Source organism: Vipera berus (assembly GCF_964194415.1).
Source record: "Vipera berus genome assembly, chromosome: 2".
NCBI lineage: Eukaryota > Metazoa > Chordata > Lepidosauria > Squamata > Viperidae > Vipera > Vipera berus.
The window spans coordinates 219,454,118-219,474,142 of NC_138203.1; the positions used below are offsets into that span (position 1 = coordinate 219,454,118).

The following is a 20,025-nucleotide window of genomic DNA, read 5'->3' on the forward strand; positions in this document are numbered from 1 at the left end:
ACTTAGCAATCTTCTAAATTGGCTGAAAACAGGTGCCCTATCTATCACTAGAACCTCTCTGCTAATCTTACCACTTACGTGTGCACAAATTTCTAAACTACAGTACTCGGAGATTAATCTACCACAGTCCATCAGTTTATTCAATGTTTTTCAGACTTAAAAAGTGTGGACTTCAACTCCCGGAAATTTGAGGAGTTGAAGTCCATCATGCATCTTAAATTGCCAAATTGCAAATCACTACTTTAGTTCATTAAGTACAAGCCAGTCCGCACTTCCTTAAATATAACCAATTCCAACCATTCTGGCAGAGAGCATTTGTCTTTTTAAGAGCTGACGGAAAAGGCGTAGTGGAAGAAACCTAGAGATCAAACAGTATTCTTGCCTTTAATCAATAATCAAACTGCCTATATGAAATTAAAGGGTATTATTGCTCAAGAAAGGCCTATTTCATGCCCAGTCCCCTGAATTAATAGAAAGCTACCGAGACTTGGGTTCACGTAAGCTCCTAAAACCCCCGCCAGATAGTGTGCCTACGGAAGGAAAGCATCGGGAGCCTTCACACGCTCTCTTCCTCTCTCTCTTTCAGGTAGCCAAAGACCAGCCCACAGGCTCTGCACCTACCTCCTACAGAAGAGCACGGGCAAAGCACGCATGTGCAAGGCTAACTCCAACCGGGCGAGCGAAAGAGCTTGGGAAAAACAGCGATCTCAGAGCGCATGCGTCTTGGTGGCCCCGAAGAAAAGACCCTTCCTGCAGATTTCCGCGCGCCAACGTGCTCGCCGACCTTGCCCGCTGGTAACAATACAGTTCTAAAGCTAAGGCAAGAATGGTAGGTACGAACGTGCAGCGCTTGTCACGTGTCGCGCAGTTAGCTGTATTCGGGAGGGTTTCCCCGCTGATGGACAGCGCGGCTCAGCCTCTCAGACGCAGAGACTAGCCGCCAGGTAGGAGGAACACATAACAAACTGGGTAGACTTGCCCAATGAAAAGGCATCAGATACTTCCTCGGCTTTCACCAGAGTTGGTGCTCCTTTGCTATGCTACCGTTCTCAGCGGAGGTGAGTTCCTTGGACTCTCTCTCCCCGTCCCCGTCCCCCCCCCCAGGCGGTTGGATGGAGCTGGGAGAGGGATGCTTTTCTGAAAGCCTCGTGGCGGTGGGCGGATTAGGACAGATCTCCCGAAGGGGATGGGATCTGCCTGGGGTTTCCAGGGCTTGAAATGCTTTTGTGGAACAGCAGCCCGGGAATTCACGCTTCTCATCCTGGCAAAAAGAAACCTAGATACAGTCCTTGATTGGTGGAGGCATCTCTCCACATCTCTTGCACTACAGACCTTATCGCCTATTGCAATGCAAGATGTGGGGTGGGCAAAGCTGAGGTAGGGAACGGCTTCTTTATCCGAGGAGAATGTGTGTCGTGACGCTGTCAAATCAGGTTAGGGGGAAGATCGGCACATTCTCTGCCTCTCCCCGAAATGATTCTTGAAACTGTGTATCACCGTTTTGGTCGGAGTCCTGAGAGCTGTGTGTCTCTTTAGATAGGTTAGCTTCTCATGTTTCCTTCCTTTCTTCCAGCAGCCACCTCCACTTTCGATTGTGCCCGTAAAATACGCGGTGCAGAATCAAAGTGCAGGCTGCCCCCGTCTTTTTTTTCAAAATCCTCAGAGGGAGTCTTGCCTTGCCACTGAAATAAAGAAAAGGAAGGCTGTGACGTCTGTCTCTGCCTTAATGCTGTATTACAGAGAACAGAACAGCCTAGGCTAAAAGAGGGTCGTGTTATTTGTGGTTCAGCATCTTCTAGGAAGCCAGCCAGTAAGCTAGTACATTAAACTATATGTTTTATTTGTTAGGCATACCTCAATGAAGTATCATATGAAAGTCTGTTGTTAGGGTCAACCTGCCTTAAGATCAGCCAAATTTCTTGGTTTCAGTCTCATTTTTTTTAATCCCATGGTTTTATTTAATTAAAGTTGTGTCACTATAGATTCACCTTCTTACAAAGCTTGGAGTTTAATTCTCCACTCGGGATATTTTCATTTATTATGACATCTCCATAGGTAAAGCATATTTGTGGCAAATTGAACCACTGATTGGTTCAAAATTGGGAAAGGAGTCCGGCAAGGCTGTATACTGTCACCCTGCCTATTTAACTTATATGCAGAGCACATCATGAGAAAGGCAGGGCTAGATGAATCTAAAGTTGGAATTAAGATTGCCGGAAGAAATATCACCAACCTAAGATATGCAGATGATACCACTCTAATGGCAGAAAGTGAAGAAGAGCTAAAGAGCCTCTTGTTGCGGGTGAAGAAGGAGAGTGCAAAACTTGGGTTGAAACTTAACATTAAGAAAACCAAGATCATGGCATCCGGCCCTCTCAATTCCTGGCAAATAGATGGGGAAGAAATGGAGGTAGTGACCGATTTTATTTTCCTGGGCTCCAATATCACCGCAGATGGGGACTGCAGGGAAGAAATTAAAAGACGCTTGCTCCTTGGGAGGAAAGCCATGGCAAATCTAGACAGCACACTAAAAAGCAGAGACATCACCCTGCCAACGAAAGTGCGTATTGTCAAGGCTACGGTCTTCCCAGTTGCAATGTATGGCTGTGAAAGTTGGACCATAAGAAAGGCCTGGAGGAACGTTGTCCATGGGGTCGCAATGGGTCGGACACGACTTCTCAGCTAACAACAACATTGTAAATTTATGATTCCAAAGTAGCCTTAACTATTACAGGGTATCTAGAACTGTAATGTTCAGTTAGCAACAAGTTTCCGCTATGAAAAGTTGTAAGAAACTCGTGCATGTATGATTACATATTTAAATTGCTTACCTATTCCTTCAGGTGTAAACAATTTAATGGATGGATTTTGCAATGCCAGAAAAGGTCTCAGGATGATACACACTTGGTTAGTCTTAGGCAAATTAACATCACCTAACAACAGTAAATATGAACAGAAGGAAAATTATTTTCATGTTTATATTGATATAAAATTCAGTGAATAGATCGGTAATACAGCTTGCAACTTGTATAGTGCATAAAAATTAATCTACTGGCATTTTCCATTGGTGCTTATGACTGAACAATTGTTCAAGAGTTTCAAATGTTTGCCTGTAAATACAAATGTACTTTTCAAGTGGACAGTTATTTGAAGTTACAACTCCCAAAACATCTTAGGGAGATATTTACGAGAGCGAGATTCGAACAGCTTGATACAGTGGTCAGATATGGGAGATTTCATGCTATACCGTACAATGAGCGTCTCTGCATTTGTGGAGCAGCAGAGGTAGAGGACCGGGCTCACATCCTATTTGACTGTTGTCTGTATAAGAGGGTGAGAGACAGGTATCTTGGTCTATATACCAAACAAATGACCCATTGGGATCCCCACATCAAAATAACTTACGTCCGGCCAGAACTTGAAAATAACATTTAACGTAGCACAGTATTTAAACAAAATGATCCGGTTAAGATCTGCATATGTGGGACTGATTGGGGTAGATTGCAAGGGCGACTCCGAAATATAATGTTAGCATATTTTATCAATATCTTAAATTTGTATTTTATTACTATTTCATCTTAAATTGTATTTTATTTTAATTCCATTTTAAATTGTATTTTATCAAATTCCATTTTGGACTGCTTTTATCAAGTTTTGGTGATGGTTTGTTGCTGGAACTTTGCACTTTGATATGGCCCAAGGGCTAATCAATAAAGTTGTTGTTAAATGTTTGCCGTCTACTTTTATGCTGCTCAGAGGACTGAAGATGGGCAGCATGATAGATGTGAACATGAGCCCTGCTGTGTTCTTTAACCTGGACACATATTCATAGCATATGATTGAGATGCATTTCCATGGACACTTGTAGTAAAGGTTGAATGTAATACTGCAGACTGTTCTTCAAGAAATCATAATTTCCTAGTGAAACAAAACAGTAATGTTTTAAATGTTTAGGCTTCTGTAGGGATAGCTCTGGTGGTGTACTAGCAGTGAAATGTACATTGTTATGCTAGAAGTATAGAATGAAATTTTCTGGCTTATGATTCATAGAAAAAGGTGCTGCACAACATTTTGTTTTGAAAAGGCCCCAGAAAGGAAGATCTGCGTGCCTGCATGACTGTTGAGTTCAGTTTGAAGAGGTAGATATTTTGCTTCCTACACATAGAACAAAAGTGATTAATGGCTATGTTCACATGATCCCTGCTGAACCACAAAGTAACCAACCATATTTTAGTTTACTGTGATTTGTTGACACTGGTTTTTAAAATTAAACTGGTTAAATTAATCACAAGGAAGCCTATTGGGGCTTACCTATCTCTATGTATCAACCATGGCTGTGTGCTTTCCTTCTTTTGCTTGTCTGCATTGGTTTGTGGTCTAGTACAAATCCCTGTTGGGTGTTTCCCATACTTCTGAATGTCAGTTGAAGTTGACAGCGGCTTGCTGTACTTGCATATTACAATACTGATACCATCTCCCCTTGAATCTAAATAATGGAGCTAGATCAGCATTAGTGGTGTATTTAGGCTTCCTTCAGGCATTTAGGTTTAGTTTGAGTGCTGTGTGTTTAGTCGGTTTGCTTCCTAGAGGGAACAAAACCCTCTTAATCTGAAGCCCACCCTAAATTACAGTTTAGAAAACCTTTCCCCAACAACAAAAAAATTCCATCCAACCCTCAAATGTCAGCATATGCTTATTGCACATAAAATGAGAACAGGAAAAAGGAGAGGGAGAAATGATATTAAATATTTGGAATTATAACATTTTATGATATGAAATTACATTGTCTAAAAATTTCCTTTCTGGCAGAATCCCAGTTTTGATGGGAAATCCATGTTGAAAATGCTCTGCTTTGACAGCCTAGGATTTTATTTAGTTATATTTGAGGACTAAAGATTATTCTTGGGTTTTCCAATGCTTTTATTTTGCTCCAGCACCGGCCCCTAGAGTCGGAAACGACTAGCACGCATGTGCGGGGGAACCTTTACCTTTACCTTTTTAATATAATCTCTTTACGTTTTTCACACAGGATTATTGACAGAAGCATGAGGAGCCTGAAGATTTTTTTTGTTTAAAAACAATACTGCTTGAATTTTCCCTCACTTTGATGTTCTGAGGCATTTGATAGGTTTTGTACATAAACACGGAAAATCAATAATTAGTGGACAGTGGAAGGCCAACATCTTATTCATTTTCCAGAAGACATGGCTCTGACAGTTGAAACAGAATCTCAGATTTACCACTCTCTCAGGACTGTATTTGGTGCAGCTGCACACCTGGTTTCTCTTGGATTCACCATAGTTGTGGTGGTGCTCACCAGACCTGGATCAAGTAAGTAAAGAGCAATGGGAGGACCATGCTGTGTTATTTCCCCAATAGTACTTGAAACATGGACAGGAATTCTTAAGATCTACTGTACAGTATAGATCGTCCTGCTGGATGATGACTTTAGCTAGTAGGTTAAGGCTGGGCACAGGGGGATGGAGGGGAGGAAGAGAGAGGGCAGGTTGAAAGTGAGTCAATAGCCTCCCTAGTTGAGTTACACTTGGACCTTGGCAATTCTAGTCACCCATTTTCACCAACACCCCACTCTGGATTTTCCAATCTCAACTGTACTGTTATATATAATTAAAACAATTAGCGGAGTGCAGAGGTAAGGTGTTGCACCTGAGCGAGTTAGATTCAATTCCCACTCAGTTATGAAGTTCTCTTGATAAATTTTGGCCAATCAGCCCCACTTACCTTATAGGATCATAGCTGTAGATACAGCATTGGGAAAGACCCCATTCATAAATGCTCCATTGTGTTCTTAGAGAAAAAAGTTACATTTGTATGCAATCCTGGTGACTGGACAAGTCTGCAGTTTGCTTGGCAAGATATGCAGAAGTGGCTTGCAATTGTCTTCCTAGGAAAAAGAGAGACTGGTCCAAGGTCACCTAGCTGGCTTCATACCTAAAATACCTAGTAGTCATGGTTTCCCAATTTCTCACCATAGGGATTCTTAATATGGGGGGTGAGGTGTTGCCCCCCGTTGATAGGGCTCGCAACTTAGGCGTCCTCCTGGATTCACGGCTCAATTTTGAAGATCATATAGGAGCCGTGACCAGGGGGGCTTTTGCACAGGTTCGCCTGGTGCGCCAGTTGCGTCCCTATTTGGACCGAGACGCCCTACGCACAGTCACTCATGCGCTTGTGACCTCCCGTTTGGACTACTGTAACGCTCTCTACATGGGGCTGCCCTTGAAGACCACTCGGAGGCTTCAACTGGTGCAGAATGCGGCCGCGCGAGTTGTAATGGGGGTTTCCCGATACTCCCATGTAACACCTCTACTCCGCGAGCTGCATTGGCTTCCGGTTGCCCTCCGGGTGAAATTCAAGGTGCTGGTTATCACCTATAAAGCCCTACATGGCCTGGGTCCGGGTTATTTGAGGGAACACCTGCTGCCGGCATCAAACGCCCTTCGCCCAGTGCGCTCCCACAGGGAGGGTCTGCTCAGGGTTCCGCCGGTGAGAGATTGCCGGCGGGTGACACCCAGGGATAGGGCCTTCTCTGTGGGAGCGCCTGCCCTCTGGAACCAGCTGCCGGTGGAGCTGAGGACTGCCCCCGACCTCCGATCATTCCGCCGGGGCCTGAAGACCTGGCTCTTCGAGCTCTCGGGCCCAGACTGAGGAGGAATTTTTAATTTGGGGTTCTTTTTTAACTGACTACAGGGTTAATTTAATTTTTTTTTAATTTGGTTCTTAATTTTTGTATTTTGGATTTTTAATTCCCTGTAAACCGCCCTGAGTCCTCAGGGAATAGGGCGGTATATAAATACAATTAAATAAATAAATAAATAAATAAATATATAATCATCTGTGATTATGACTGGACTGCATCCATACTGCATTGCCTGTGCTGAGTTTGGTCGGTGTGTGTAGCATTTGCTTTTGTTTTATTGACTACAGACTGAGCTTCATCCCACTAAGTTCATCCATTCATTGCAGTGTCTTCTCCAATCCAGTTATAATTCTGTACCTTCTGCGAGGAAAAGGTAATCAATTTCCTTTAGTGAAAGGAAGGTGACAGTGAAATAAGAGTCTTGGACGCAAAGACTTAACATGGATTAATGTCCATTTTCCATGGTGAATAAAGAATTTTGAGAATATACATAATTTTTCAGGCTGTATCCCATCTTTATTATTTTCATAAATAACTCAATGTGGAGGACATATCCAACACACCTCCCTTCTTCTATTTTCCCTGCAACAACCACTGTGAAGTGAATTGACGTGCGAAAATAGCTGGCCCAAGGTTACCCAGTTGGCTCTCATGGATAAGGCAGGACTACAACTCATGACTTACTGGTTTCCAGCTTTGTATCTTAATCACTAGACCAAAGTGGCTAACATTTAATTCTGAAAATGTATGTTGTGTTACCTTACCGTGAATATTATGTAGTATAGTTTGATGAATTAGCATTTTAAAAAAAATACTTCATTATACATCTGTTTCCTTCTTTTAACTCTCCAAAACAATCCTGTTACTCTTGGAATTTAAACAATTGGTTTTAGGTTTCACTAGGTTGTCACTTTTTTAATGGTGGGGATGGACATGTTTTATTTTTTTCCTCAACCTCAAGAGATTATTAAATTCATATTTGAAAGAACCTCAAAATTACTTATTTCACAAAAAAACTAGTGAGCTTCCAATGCTGCCATATTTAGTATTATTTTACTTGTAGTTTCTCAGTCAATATGAATCTAATACTTCACAATCTGTGGACATGTCAGTTCTTCTGTCTTGGATCACAGTTTAACTTCTTAGCTGCACGAATCTTACTAGTGATACAAGGATACAAGGCAATAACCTTGTTTTGCTTAATTTGGGAGAATTTAGGAATGTGAATGAAAGCCTTGTGTTTCTATTTCTACCCTTAAAAATACCCAGTCTAAAAACAGGATGAAAATTATCCCTAATTAGCTTCCAGATTTTGGTGGCATCTCCCAAATGTAGTATCAGCATAGTCACAGCTATGGTATACAGTAAACCTTGGATTGGATTATATCACACCAGAGTATTATTTTAAGACTTCAACAAATGAATAGAATGTATGGAGCATACATTATCTTTTCAGCCATGATTAGCCAGCAGAGATTGATTTTGCTCTCATTCCTTTCCAGGTCTGTTCTCCTGGCATCCTTTCTTAATGTCTCTTGCGGTAAGCCAGACAAATGAGATTATGTTTTCTTGATTTTTTTATCTCACATTTATTGTTTTTATAAATAACTCAAGGTAGTAGATATAAATAACGCTCCTTCCTTCTACTATTGGCTATCGTTTCTCAAATAACTAACTATGCAGGTAATCCTTGACCTATGACCACAATGTAGCCTGCCCATTACAGTTGAGAGAGTGCCTTGCTTGGTTACCTCCACCCCCTGCAGTTGTTAAAATGACTGTGTGGGTCAGAACACAAAGTGGCTGAGGGGTGGAAGATGCTGGAAGGCCTAGCAAAGGCTCAGGCCCACCTGTCCTGGGCTTCCTATGAAACACTTCAGGCTTCCCACCCCTTGGGATCTCCAGAGCCCTTGGGCCTGTTTCTCCCTCCCCACACTGGTTCACCACAGGGCTTTGGGCTCCTGCCCATTCCCCATCACCCAGTTAGCTTCTGAAGCTCTCTAGACCTGTGTACATCACATTGGGGAAGGAGGGCATATCACGCCATCCCTCAGCGTTCCTGGGCCGTGTGGCCACGTGACAGATGCAGCTACCATTTTAGTGCAGCCACAATGTGGATTGCTTTGTTGCTGAGCTGTGTTGCCTTAGCAACCCAGTTCCTTGTGGCCGCACTGAAATGGCAGCTGCTTCTGGGGATGCAGCCGTGTGGCCCAGTAACAGAATGATCCATTATGCTTCCCTAACATGATCTGTGCAATGCTGTAGAAAGCCCTGGCACTTTCTGCAACACTGCATAGACCACGTTAAGGAAACAGAACAAACTGCTTCATTGCTAGGCTGTGTGGCACGATCCCAGAAGTGACGGCCATTTTACGATCAACCCCTGGAATCCTGGAAGAGGCCATTTTATGAATGGCAATTCAATATGGCCTCTTGGAAGATGTGCCCCAACAACAAAACGTCTTGCTATGCTTCCCTAACTCAAGCTCTGGAACTCCTTGAAAGCTAAGTGAGGAGAAAGAGGATGTGGGCCCTGGTGGGATGGAAAGCAAGTCCAAGGCCTGTGGGGACCCGCAGGGGGTGGGGAATAGGGAAAGAGGCAGGAGGGCACTGCAGCATCACTGTGGTTGTTCATAAGGATTGACTTCAGGATCACTGCAGCAGCGATAACTTCAGGACCAGGTCATAAGTAGCCTTCTTTGGGGGTGGGGTGTCTGCTGTAACTTTGAACAGCTGCTAGGTGACCGTAATTTGAGGACTACCTGTACAACCTTATCTTTTATAACAAGTTCAATTTGCTGGCTCTTCATGCAAAAAGGCAGAATATTTTGTTGCACATAATAGGCGCAGGTGTGTATTCTTTACTATGGAAGTTGGGGAAAGATAGCATAACACATCTGCTGCCCTGGTTCAAGATGGTTCTCTATACCATCTTTCCAAATCTATATTTTTTTCTTTTGTAGAATTTCATTTTAAAAGTTAAGTATCATCTTGACTAGAGCCCCCCACATTGACAAATTAGTGTCTCATTAAATATCTGATGGTTTCCCAAATTTTCACATGAAGTATTCTTAAATATTTTTTGCAGCTGATGTTTATGTGGGTAATCCTTATGTCTTTTTCTGTCTTCCCTTTTCCCAGTTTTCCTTCCTCATGACAGAGGCCCTGCTGACTTACTCTCCAGAGAGCAGCCTGCTCCGGTCCTTCTCCCGCAAGGCCAAGGTCCGCTTCCACTGGGCTTTACAGCTGCTAGCTCTTATCTGTGCATTGCTGGGATTTGCCATTATCAGCTATAACAAGTACCTCAATGGGAAAGAGCACTTTGTCACCTGGCACGGCCAGACTGGCTTGCTGACAGTGGTATATGCTAGCCTGCAGTGCATGGGTGGGCTTGCCCTGCTCTATCCCAAGCTGATGAAGAACTGGACCCTGAGCAAACTGAAACTGTACCATGCCACATCAGGGCTTATTGGGTATCTACTTGGTTGTGCCAGCTTGATGCTGGGCATGTGTTCCCTGTGGTTTTCTACAACTGTGACTGGAATCTCCTGGTATCTAATTATGCTGTGCCCTATTCTCACCAGTTTGGTTATCATGAACCAAGTGAGCAATGCCTATCTCTACCGTAAAAGAATCCAGCCTTGAAAACAGTCTTAAAACAAGACATCTGTGTGTGATCGCAGAAGCATTTCTGCATTATCTGGAAGGAATCCATAACTCTGTACAGGAATACTGGAACACAAGAATCTCTATCTGCCTCTAACTTTGTATGGATTTTTTTTATTGCTTCATTTTTTCCCCATAGCATAGATACCTATGCTGTTGAACCAAATTTGCTGCAGTCCCGTTGCTGCAACTATAATAATAATTAGTATTGTTGAAGAGTCCAACCATGCCCTACTGGTGCTCCCTCACCCCGAAATGAAATCAGTAGATATATTATGGTTTAAATTATTCTTGATCTGGCCATGTACATTTACGCTTGTAAATCTAACTTGCTATATATATTTTTTAATACTCATGCTCTATTCTAAGGCCCAGGCATTTTTAACCTTCCTCTTTGAAAGATGGCTTTTATTCAATGTGTTCGGTTTTTGTTTGCAGTGATGGTCAATTCTTCCTCTTTTTTTAAAGTCACATACTATGTGAAGGTACAGCATATCCAGCTATATTAGCTAAATCGTGTGTGCTGTTCAAGGGCTAATAATATCTTTTACATTTTTTAAAAAAAGTAGAATTGCTTTGTGCAGATGAAAAATGTGAAGAAACTTCAAAAAATGAACATTCCTTCACCTGTTGTTTTTCTTACTCAAGCATATCTGTCCTGTTCCCAAATACTGTCATCCCCTGTAAGATAGAGACAACTCTTCAGCATAAAAGGTATCACTTAAAACCAATGTCCCTCCATTCTCTAGATACATTGAGATTATTGTAACTCTATTCCCAACCGATATTCTGACTTTCTGCTCTGCAGTTAAAAGACGCAAAGTTATAAAAAGGCACTTTAATTTAAAGCAGAAAACATGAACATATATTCCTGGATCACTACCAGAATTTAAACTATAGTCAGCCATTTCTGTAGGTTGCATGTTATTAGCCTTGGTTTAATGGCATAATAGGAATGTTAGCAGAGCATAATAGTGAATCGCTTATTTTGCTAACTCTCTAATACATTTTCAAAAGATATGTCCCCCAAAAGCATATGGTATCCTTATCCAGGAGCAAATAACCCATGACAACTATTCTTGTTGTGGTCATCTATAATTGTAAATAGAATTGGGAAGGAAAAATCTAAGGTGGTGTTTCCCAACTTTAATATTTTAAGATGTGTGGACTTCAACTCCCAGAATACACCAGCTGGGAATGCTGGCTAGGGCATTCTGGGACTTGAATCCCCACATCTTAAAATGACTAGGGTTGGAAACACCAGTCTAAGGGCAAGGAAGTAAGCACAAACTATTTTTTAGAAAGATGAGAAAATGCAGAGTGAAGAATACTATTTTAGCCTTATTATTATAAAAAAATGTTGAGGCCCCCCCAGAGTTTTGCATAACTTTCACAATGCACATCTGACTCTCTTTCTCTACCAATAGTTAATAGTACCTAATTTTCTCCTGCTTGGTAGCTCCTGTCATTACCTTATAATCCCTTGTATTTTTCTCTAACCTTCAGTCAACTTTTCCTGTACTTCCTTGCTATTTACTATTATAAAGGCTGAACACTGATTCTTAAAAATATACATTTTTACTCAGAAGAAAATTCACTTGGTTTATATATGCAGATGAAGATCTAATAAGGCTTATCCCACATGCAAAGAAGAGACATGGCAAAAATTCAAGGGGCCATGCATCCAAAGAGATGTGCAAAAGATTGGGAAATAGCCAGAACTGTTTGTTTCAATCTCTCTCAACACTTTATGATGCAGCTTCAGGGGTGATCTTGTGTAAGATGAGTTGAATCTGTCCCTTGGCAGTATGCATTGAATTTAGAGGTGATTCACTGTTAGCCCACAGCTTTGGCAGCTATGAAGTTTCAAAGCATAGTGGCTAAGTTAAAACTAAATTACAGTGTGATTGGTTTTTGTTTTTGACTTAAGGTTATGTTAATTATACCATTATGGTATCTTTATGAACCAGGCCACCATAGTTTATTCAACAAATTATGGTTAAAAGAAACCAAAATTTAGCAGAATGGATGAACCTATCCCATAGCACTAGCATAATGGCTAACAAAGTGTGCTGTTTCAGGTTACTGATAATCCAGTGGCATTGTAATAATGAAATATTAATTCTTTTAAACAACAAAAGGTAAGAATAAGTAACTCTCCTCTTGAGTTTCCACAATATTTAACTCCTGAACTTCCTTCTCATACTGTATTATATAGTCTCCTGTTCTCTAAAGTGAGGTCTTACAGCAAAATGATGATAGCTTGGAGTGATAGAAACTAGTCCCAAAACTGAACAGGAAACTAGTTGGACAATCTGTCACAAGTGACTGTAAACCTCATCTTTTAGACTTGTAAGGGGGAAAAAAGGCTTCTTATCCTTGCTCTGTAAATCAGGCAAAGTATACTTTTGACCCAAACTTTTCCTGCAGTTACAGACAGAAATGCATAGGCTTGATTGACAAGAAAATCCTGTCATTTCTCCAGACTTGAAGTTGTTTCATATGCACAGTTCTTTCACAAAAATGAGATATATCATGCAAGCAGAGCTTGAGAAAAGCTCATATGTGATTAAATAAATGTGCATAATCAGCATTTTCATTTATCTTTAATTCTTACATCAAAGCACTTCCGAGGCATGCTGAGATTCCTAAAGAACTTAGAAAAGGATTGAGCTTTTTCCTTTGCTTTCCGAGATGGGGAACAATCCTAATTGCTTATTTTTTTATCTTGGCTATCAGCAACAATTTACCTACTATAATGGGGTTTGACAAACATTACATTAATGTTAAAACATTTTCGGTAACCATAGTTCCTGCTTATGTTACTTCCAGGAGCTCCTTAAATATATCTTTGTTTTCTACTATTGAGAAGGGATAACACCTGCCTTCCAAAGAGGGAGAAAAGAAGAGTGATCACAGAAAAGTTTAATGGGGAAATAATATTGTGTCACAGATGAACTATTAGTACTGATGTATTTAAAGACACTCATGTTGCAGTCAATGAAACAGACTAACTTAAGTCTGACAGTTTTCAGAGACATGGCCACAGGTAACTTTAGTTACAATGTAAGCTTTGATTGCATCCCCCCCTCCTATTTTTAAAAATTAATTCAGTTCTCTTATTACAAAGGCAGGAACAAAGATTGATGATCTTGTTAAGATCTTACCACCTGGCATTGTGTAATGAGTATGAGATATGCTCTTCAATCAGTACCTAAATGTCTATATTTCCAGTGGTACATAGTTTAGATATCTGTTGCTGCTCCTTGTGTTCCGACATATATTTTATCATACAGTATTATAGTTAAAAAACATACATTAGGCTTAAAAAGTTTGTATTTGCACTGAAAGCATGGGGAAGATTAATTCCTCCACAGATAACATCAATGAATAGTTTATAACTGGTTCTAATACTACTTATTTGCCCAGTGTTTATCTATTAAACCGGTCAAGTAATGACTGCTGCCTTGATAAGAGGGAACATAGGTAATATTTGTAATCTGAAAACATCAAAAACAAAATATATGCCACCAAACTATGTAGCAAATAAACCTACCACTGAAACTTGGGGGTAGGGAAAAGAAGCTTGTACTTATAAGTGCTTTAAATAAAGATTTTTTTTAAATGCAGCAACTATGACGTACTGCCATCATGTTTGTTTTTCCTTCCTTCAGATAGATTTTGGATTGTTCAATGATACAGAAGTCGTTGGAATGATAGCTTTAGATTTTGTGAAAGCGTAACAACTTCAGATATTTCTATTAACCTTATTCCCTATTAAAATTTCTGCTTGTGTTTCAGAGGAACATTACTCATTATGGACGCAATATTTTAAGAATAGTCATTTTCAGGTCACTGAGCAATAATTTAACATAGTAGCCAAATTAGCTATGACTAGAATTAGAATCTGTTCATCAGAGCCTGTGTATGAATTCACATATCAACTCCTGATGTTCATTTGAATTATAAGCAGAAGCAGAGCTGCCAGCTATCAAGAATTTTCTATTTGACTACAATATATAAAAATACTGTATATGTTTTATACTGACGTCTTCAATTAACAAAGTCTTATTTCACACCATGGCTTAGTATTTTAAAACCAGTGAACCTTATCCAATGTCTTCATCTATATATACTGCTCTGTTCCTGCTGACATCTCTGGAATATCGTCTTCTCCTGTCCTGATATCTGGTTTCATTAACAGTTTAAGTAACTCAGTAAACTAAACGTTGATGAAGTAAAATGGGAAAGTGCAATGGCAAAATCATTGAACTAATAGGATGTAAGGGCGGAATAAAAAAATACAGATGTTTAAGAAACAAAAACCCCACAGTCATGGAAACTAATTCCCAAAATGCATTGCTGAAAATATTGTCTTTTGGAATGCAGATATGGAATGAGGGAATTAATCTGATCTCAGCCAATGCAGAAGAATTGACTAATAAAATTAGTATACAGTAGGAGCCTAGGAGAAAATGATATGCTGGAAATCAATCTTTTAAAAGCTAGTCATGAGCTTAATGTATTCCCAAATTCAGGAAAGTTAATATTAATAAAATCAAGGAGATGTTAATGTTCTATGGCTAGGTATATTAGGAAAAGAAAATCAAGATAGCTGGAAATTCTTGGGAAGGTTATAAATTGCACAATCATAATTTCCAATGATAATAATGGGAGACATCTAAAAAAATTATCTGGCTAATTAAAAATGTTATTGAATTACTGAAAATAAAACAGAAAGAATGCAGCCAATTACAGTATGTATATGAAGAAGTCCCTTGGACAGCAAGGGGATCAAACTGGTCAGTCGTAGAAGAGATCAACCCTGACTGCTCTTTAGAAGCATTAGGCTCTTCTCCAGTGAGTCCTTCCTTCTCATAAGGTGGCCAAAGTATTTGAGTTTCAGGTTCAGGATCTGGCCTAAAGAGCAGTGAGGGTTGATCTCCTCTAGGACTGATTGGTTTGATCACCTTGCAGTCTAAGGGACTTGCAGGAGTCTTCTTGGCAGGGTGATATCTCTGCTTTTTAGTGTGCTGTCTAGGTTTGCCATGGCTTTCCTCCCCAGGAGCAAGCGTCTTTTAATTTCTTTGCTGCAGTCCCCATCTGTGGTGATCTTGGAGCCCAGGAAAATAAAATCGGTCACTACCTCCATTTCTTCCCCATCTATTTGCCAGGAATTGAGAGGGCTGAATGCCATGATCTTGGTTTTTTTAATGTTAAGTTTCAACCCAACTTTTTCCTTCTTCACCTGCAACAAGAAGCTCTTTAGTTCCTCTTCACTTTCTGCCATTAGAGTGGTATCATCTGCATATCTTAGGTTGTTGATATTTCTCTCGGCAATCTTAATTCCAACTTTAGATTCATCTAGCCCTGCTTTTCTCATGATGTGCTCTGCATATAGGTTAAACAGGCAGGGTGACAGTATACAGCCTTGCCGGACTCCTTTCCCAATTTTGAACCAGTCAGTGGTTCTCACTGTTGCTTCTTGACCCACATATAGGTTTCTCAAGAGACAAATAAGACGGTCTGGTACTCCCATCTCTTTAAGAATTTGCCACAGTTTGTTGTGATCCACACAATCAAATGCTTTAGCATAGTCAATGAAGCAGAAGTAGATGTTTTTCTGGAACTCCCTAGCTTTCTCCATGATCTAGCGTATGTTGGCAATTTGATCTCGTAGTTCCTCTGCCTCTTCGAAATCCTGCCTGTACTTCTGGTAGTTCTCGATCCACATACTGCTGGAGTCTAGCTTGTAAGATTTTAAGCATAACTTTACTAGCATGTCAAATGAGTGCAATGGTGGGATAGTTTGAATATTCTTTGGCACTGCCTTTCTTTGGAATTGGAATGTATGTAAACTGATCTTTTTTAATCCTGTGGCCACTGTTGAGTTTTCCAAATTTGCTGGCAAATTGAGTAACACTTTTACTGCATCGTCTTTTAAGATTTTGAATAGCCCAGCTGGAATACTGTCACCTCCACTAGCTTTGTTGTTCCTCAGCTTTCCTAAGGCCCATTTCACTTCACATTCTAGGATGACTGGCTCGAGATCAGTGACCACCTCATTGTGGTTATCTGGGACGTTAAGCTCATTCTTGTATAGTTCTTCTGTGTAATTTTGCCACCTCTTCTTAATCTCTTCTGCCTCTGTTAGGTCCCTGCCATTTTGGTCCTTTATCATGCCCATTTTTTGCATGAAACGTTCCCTTCATCTCTCCAATTTTCTTGAAGAGATCTCTAGTCCTCCTTATTCTATTGTTTTCTTCTATTTCTTTGCACTGTTCATTTAAGAAGGCATTCTTATCTCTTCTAGCTATTCTCTGGAATTCTGCATTCAACTGGGTGTATCTTTCTTTTTCTCCCTTGCCTTTCGCTTCCCTCCTGTCCTCAGCTATTTGCAAAGCTTCCTCAAACAGCCATTTTGCTTTCTTGCATTTCTTTTTCTTTGGGATGGTTTTAGTTGCTACTTCTTGTACAATGTCACGAACCTCCATCCATAGTTCTTCAGGCACTCTGTCTATCAGATCTAATTTCTTAAATCTATTTGTCACCTCTACTGTATATTCGTCAGGGATATGATTTAGTTCATACCTGAGTGGCCTAGTGCTTTTCCCTACTTTCTTCAGTTTAAGCCTAAATTTTGCAATGAGAAGCTCATGGTCTAAGCCACAGTCAGCTCCTGGTCTTGTTTTTACTGACTGTATAGAGCTTCTCCATCTTTGGCTGCAGAGCACATAGTCAATCTGATTCCTGTGTTGACCGTCTGGTAATGCCCATGTGTGTAGCCGTCTCTTGGGTTGTTGGAAAAGAGTGTTTGCTATGACCATCGTATTCTCTTGACAAAATTCTATCAGCCTGTGCCCTGCTTCATTTTGTACTCCAAGGCCAAACTTGCTTGTTATTCCGGTTGTCTTTTGGCTTCCTACTTTAGCATTCCAATCCCCCATGGTAAGGACATCATTTTTTGGTGTTAGTTCTATAAGGTGCTGTAGGGCTTTATAGAACCGGTCAATTTCATCCTCTTCAGCACTGGTAGTTGGGGAATAGACGTGGACTACTGTGATATTGAATATTTTGCCTTTGATTCGAACTGAGGTCATTCTGTCATTTTGGGGATTGTATCCCAGTATTGCTTTTCCTACTCTTTTATTGACTGTGAAGGCTACTCCATTTCTTCTGAGGGATTCTTGCCTGCAGTAGTATATCTGATGGTCATCTGAATTAAATTCACCCATTCCTGTCCATTTTAGTTCACTGATTCCTAAGATGTCGTTCAATCTTGTCATCTCTTGTATGACCACGTCCAGCTTTCCTTGATTCATGGATCTTACATTCCAGGTTCCTATGGAGAAAAAATGTTTACAGCATCGGACTTTCCTTTCACCACCAGATATATCCACAGCTGAGTGTCTTTTTGGCTTTGGCCCAGTCGCTTCATTCTTTCTGGCACTACTAGTACTATCCCTCTGCTCTTCCCCAGTAGCATATTGGACACCTTCCGACCTGAGGGGCTCATCTTTCAGCGTCATATTTTTTTTCCTTTTGGTACTGTCCATGGGGTTTTCATGGCAAAGATACTGGAGTGGGTTGCCATTTCCTTCTCCAGTGGATCATGTTTTGTCAGAATTCCCTGCTATGACCTGTCCATCTTGGGTGGCCCTGCACGGCACAGCTCATAGCTTCATTGAATTACGCAAGCCCCTTTGCCACGACAAGGCAGTAATCCATGAAGGGGTGAAAATGGATACAGGAAGTTATATTCTAAATCAAAAACCTTATTTCCTTTTATAGGCAGCATAACAAGTGACAAAATAGTTATCTGTTCAGTTTACTAGATTTTCTCCTGAACAGTTACTACCAAAATACCTTACAAAAGTCAGAATAATTCTAATTTATGTGAGTGTATGCCATCAAATCATTGTTGCCTCCTGCTTTTTTCCTTGGTGGTGAAAGTGATCTGACTTGATTTATATCTGCATTGGACTATTGGAAGAATGTCACCACTCTTCACCTCAGTCGACCTGGCTAAGTAACTAAGTGACTTTCTTATTTTTCCTTTTACCATAGAAAGTAGGTCAAATTAGTTGGGCAAATAGAGCTGCAGATGTTTATAAATTGTAAACTTGTTTTGCAGGTGGGATACTATTATTGTTGAAATATATTTATCAGTATTCAACTGAGGGGACAATACGTGTATGCTTTTTATGCACTTTTTGTTTTGTCTTTGCTTTTTAAAATGCATTTAACTTTGAAAATTAAAAATAAAAAATAAAAAAGAGCTCATAGAGAGAAACTGGCCCAGGGTTATCCAGCTGGCTTAGTGTGCCTAAGGTAGGATTAGTAGTCAGTCTCCTGATTTCTAGCAGGTTACCTTAACCACTTTACTAAACTGGCTTCTCTACTTCTAATTCACAGGAGTCAATATATTACCTGTAATCAAGTCTTCATTAAAATCTTACCTTATATTAATGGGTCGAAGACTTCATCCAGAACTATTGTTGTAAATATCAGGTTGTCTAAACCATTCTAAAAGCGATTCAGGCTTTTAAACTGATTTAGAAAATTAACTCATTATAAATCGGTTTAAAAATCTAAGTTGAAAAAGTACTTATGCAGAAAATGCTCACAAATCATGAATTAGATCTGAATCTTTTTAAATCAAGTCCAATATCTATAAATCATTGTATATATTTTATTTATATTTATTAAATTTTTATACCGCCCTTCTCCCAAAGGACTCAGGGTGTACAGGGCAATAAATATTAAAATACGAAATTGTATTCACAGAATTGATCCAGCAACTCAAACTGACTTCTCAAACTGCCTGTGAACTCAAATTTCTGAATTTTCAGACAGTCAACCCTAGCTTTTCACATATTTTTTAGCTTTTCTAATATATAGGAACTATTTTAAAACTGTCTAGTTTAATTCAGTACTGCTTAATAGTACCTTCTCAGGGTTTCGGGATGAATTTTGACTATTTCCTTCCATATTTTCCACTTGGAAATATCACATCCTGAATCAAAAGAAAAATAAAGGCTTGATCTTGGGATCCCTTTTCAGAATATCAAGCTAAGGTGCAAAAGATGCTCAAGATTCTTCTTTAAATCTCAGAAGACTACCTTCTCCATGCTCTAACCAGGCCACTACACAATATGAATCAATCCAAAGAGACAAACCATTTGTTGAGCTGCAAAGTCTGAATATGTAGTGAATATAGGAGGAATGTATGTTAACAGGATGAAATATTTTGCCCAACCTACTAATGAATCCATTATAGTTCTGAGAACTGCTTTTCTAACAAGAAGTTGGCAACTCTCTTCATTTCTAACCTTAAAATAAAGCATGATCGTATCAACACAGATCTATGGTGATCACCCTATCATAATTGGCATCATTTCTAATATAGCTATTACAGGGAATGCATTGTACAAAGTGAATTTCTTCCACAGAAATCATTCCATGCAGATTATTTTTTACATTCAGTGGAAGGAAAACAAGGAAGTATTTCAAATCTGTTAAGGACAATATAATTCTTTCTTGTTTTTATTTTTAGAACAAGTACACAATGATTGCAACTCATCAGTGGGGTTTTCTTACTGGTGCACATAAGAAATTCATATTGGGTGAAGAAGCATTAAGTTTAAGACCTAAGAAGTAGATATATATTCAACCCTGGAAATTTAAGATCAGATAAG

General features: G+C 39.9%; 2 protein-coding genes across 6 annotated transcripts in view; one reads left to right on the forward strand and one right to left on the reverse strand.

The window, feature by feature from the left end:
• Positions 1-847, reverse strand: part of NPRL2 (NPR2 like, GATOR1 complex subunit) — a 14,702-nt gene extending 13,855 nt beyond the window's left edge. Inside the window, exon 1 of one of the 2 annotated variants that reach the window (XM_081318054.1) lies at positions 622-847. The gene's annotated coding sequence lies outside the window, so the exon portion shown is untranslated. The remainder of the gene's footprint in view (positions 1-621) is intronic. The other variant, XM_081318055.1, reaches the window with a different exon arrangement.
• On the forward strand, positions 736-14,441 carry CYB561D2 (cytochrome b561 family member D2). 4 transcript variants are annotated; one of them, XM_081318058.1, is made up of 5 exons: positions 736-829; positions 5,030-5,331; positions 6,949-7,125; positions 8,164-8,201; positions 9,803-14,441. In XM_081318058.1, exons 3-5 carry the CDS (start codon positions 7,110-7,112, stop codon positions 10,304-10,306), a joined length of 558 nt encoding a protein of 185 aa, XP_081174184.1. In that variant the 5' UTR covers positions 736-829; positions 5,030-5,331; positions 6,949-7,109; the 3' UTR covers positions 10,307-14,441. The 4 variants fall into 4 exon arrangements, with proteins under 4 accessions (XP_081174184.1, XP_081174185.1, XP_081174183.1 ...); XM_081318059.1 differs by having other exon boundaries at positions 6,949-7,034; XM_081318057.1 differs by lacking the exon at positions 6,949-7,125.
• Positions 14,442-20,025: the final 5,584 nt, after the last annotated feature.

Coding starts and splice junctions, on each gene's coding strand:
- CYB561D2 (XM_081318057.1), top strand. CDS start 5,205: ATGGCTCTGACAGTTGAAACAGAATCTCAGATTTACCACTCTCTCAGG. Junction 5,332..8,163: donor GCTCACCAGACCTGGATCAA/GTAAGTAAAGAG, acceptor ATTCCTTTCCAG/GTCTGTTCTCCTGGCATCCT. Junction 8,202..9,802: donor CTTTCTTAATGTCTCTTGCG/GTAAGCCAGACA, acceptor CCCTTTTCCCAG/TTTTCCTTCCTCATGACAGA.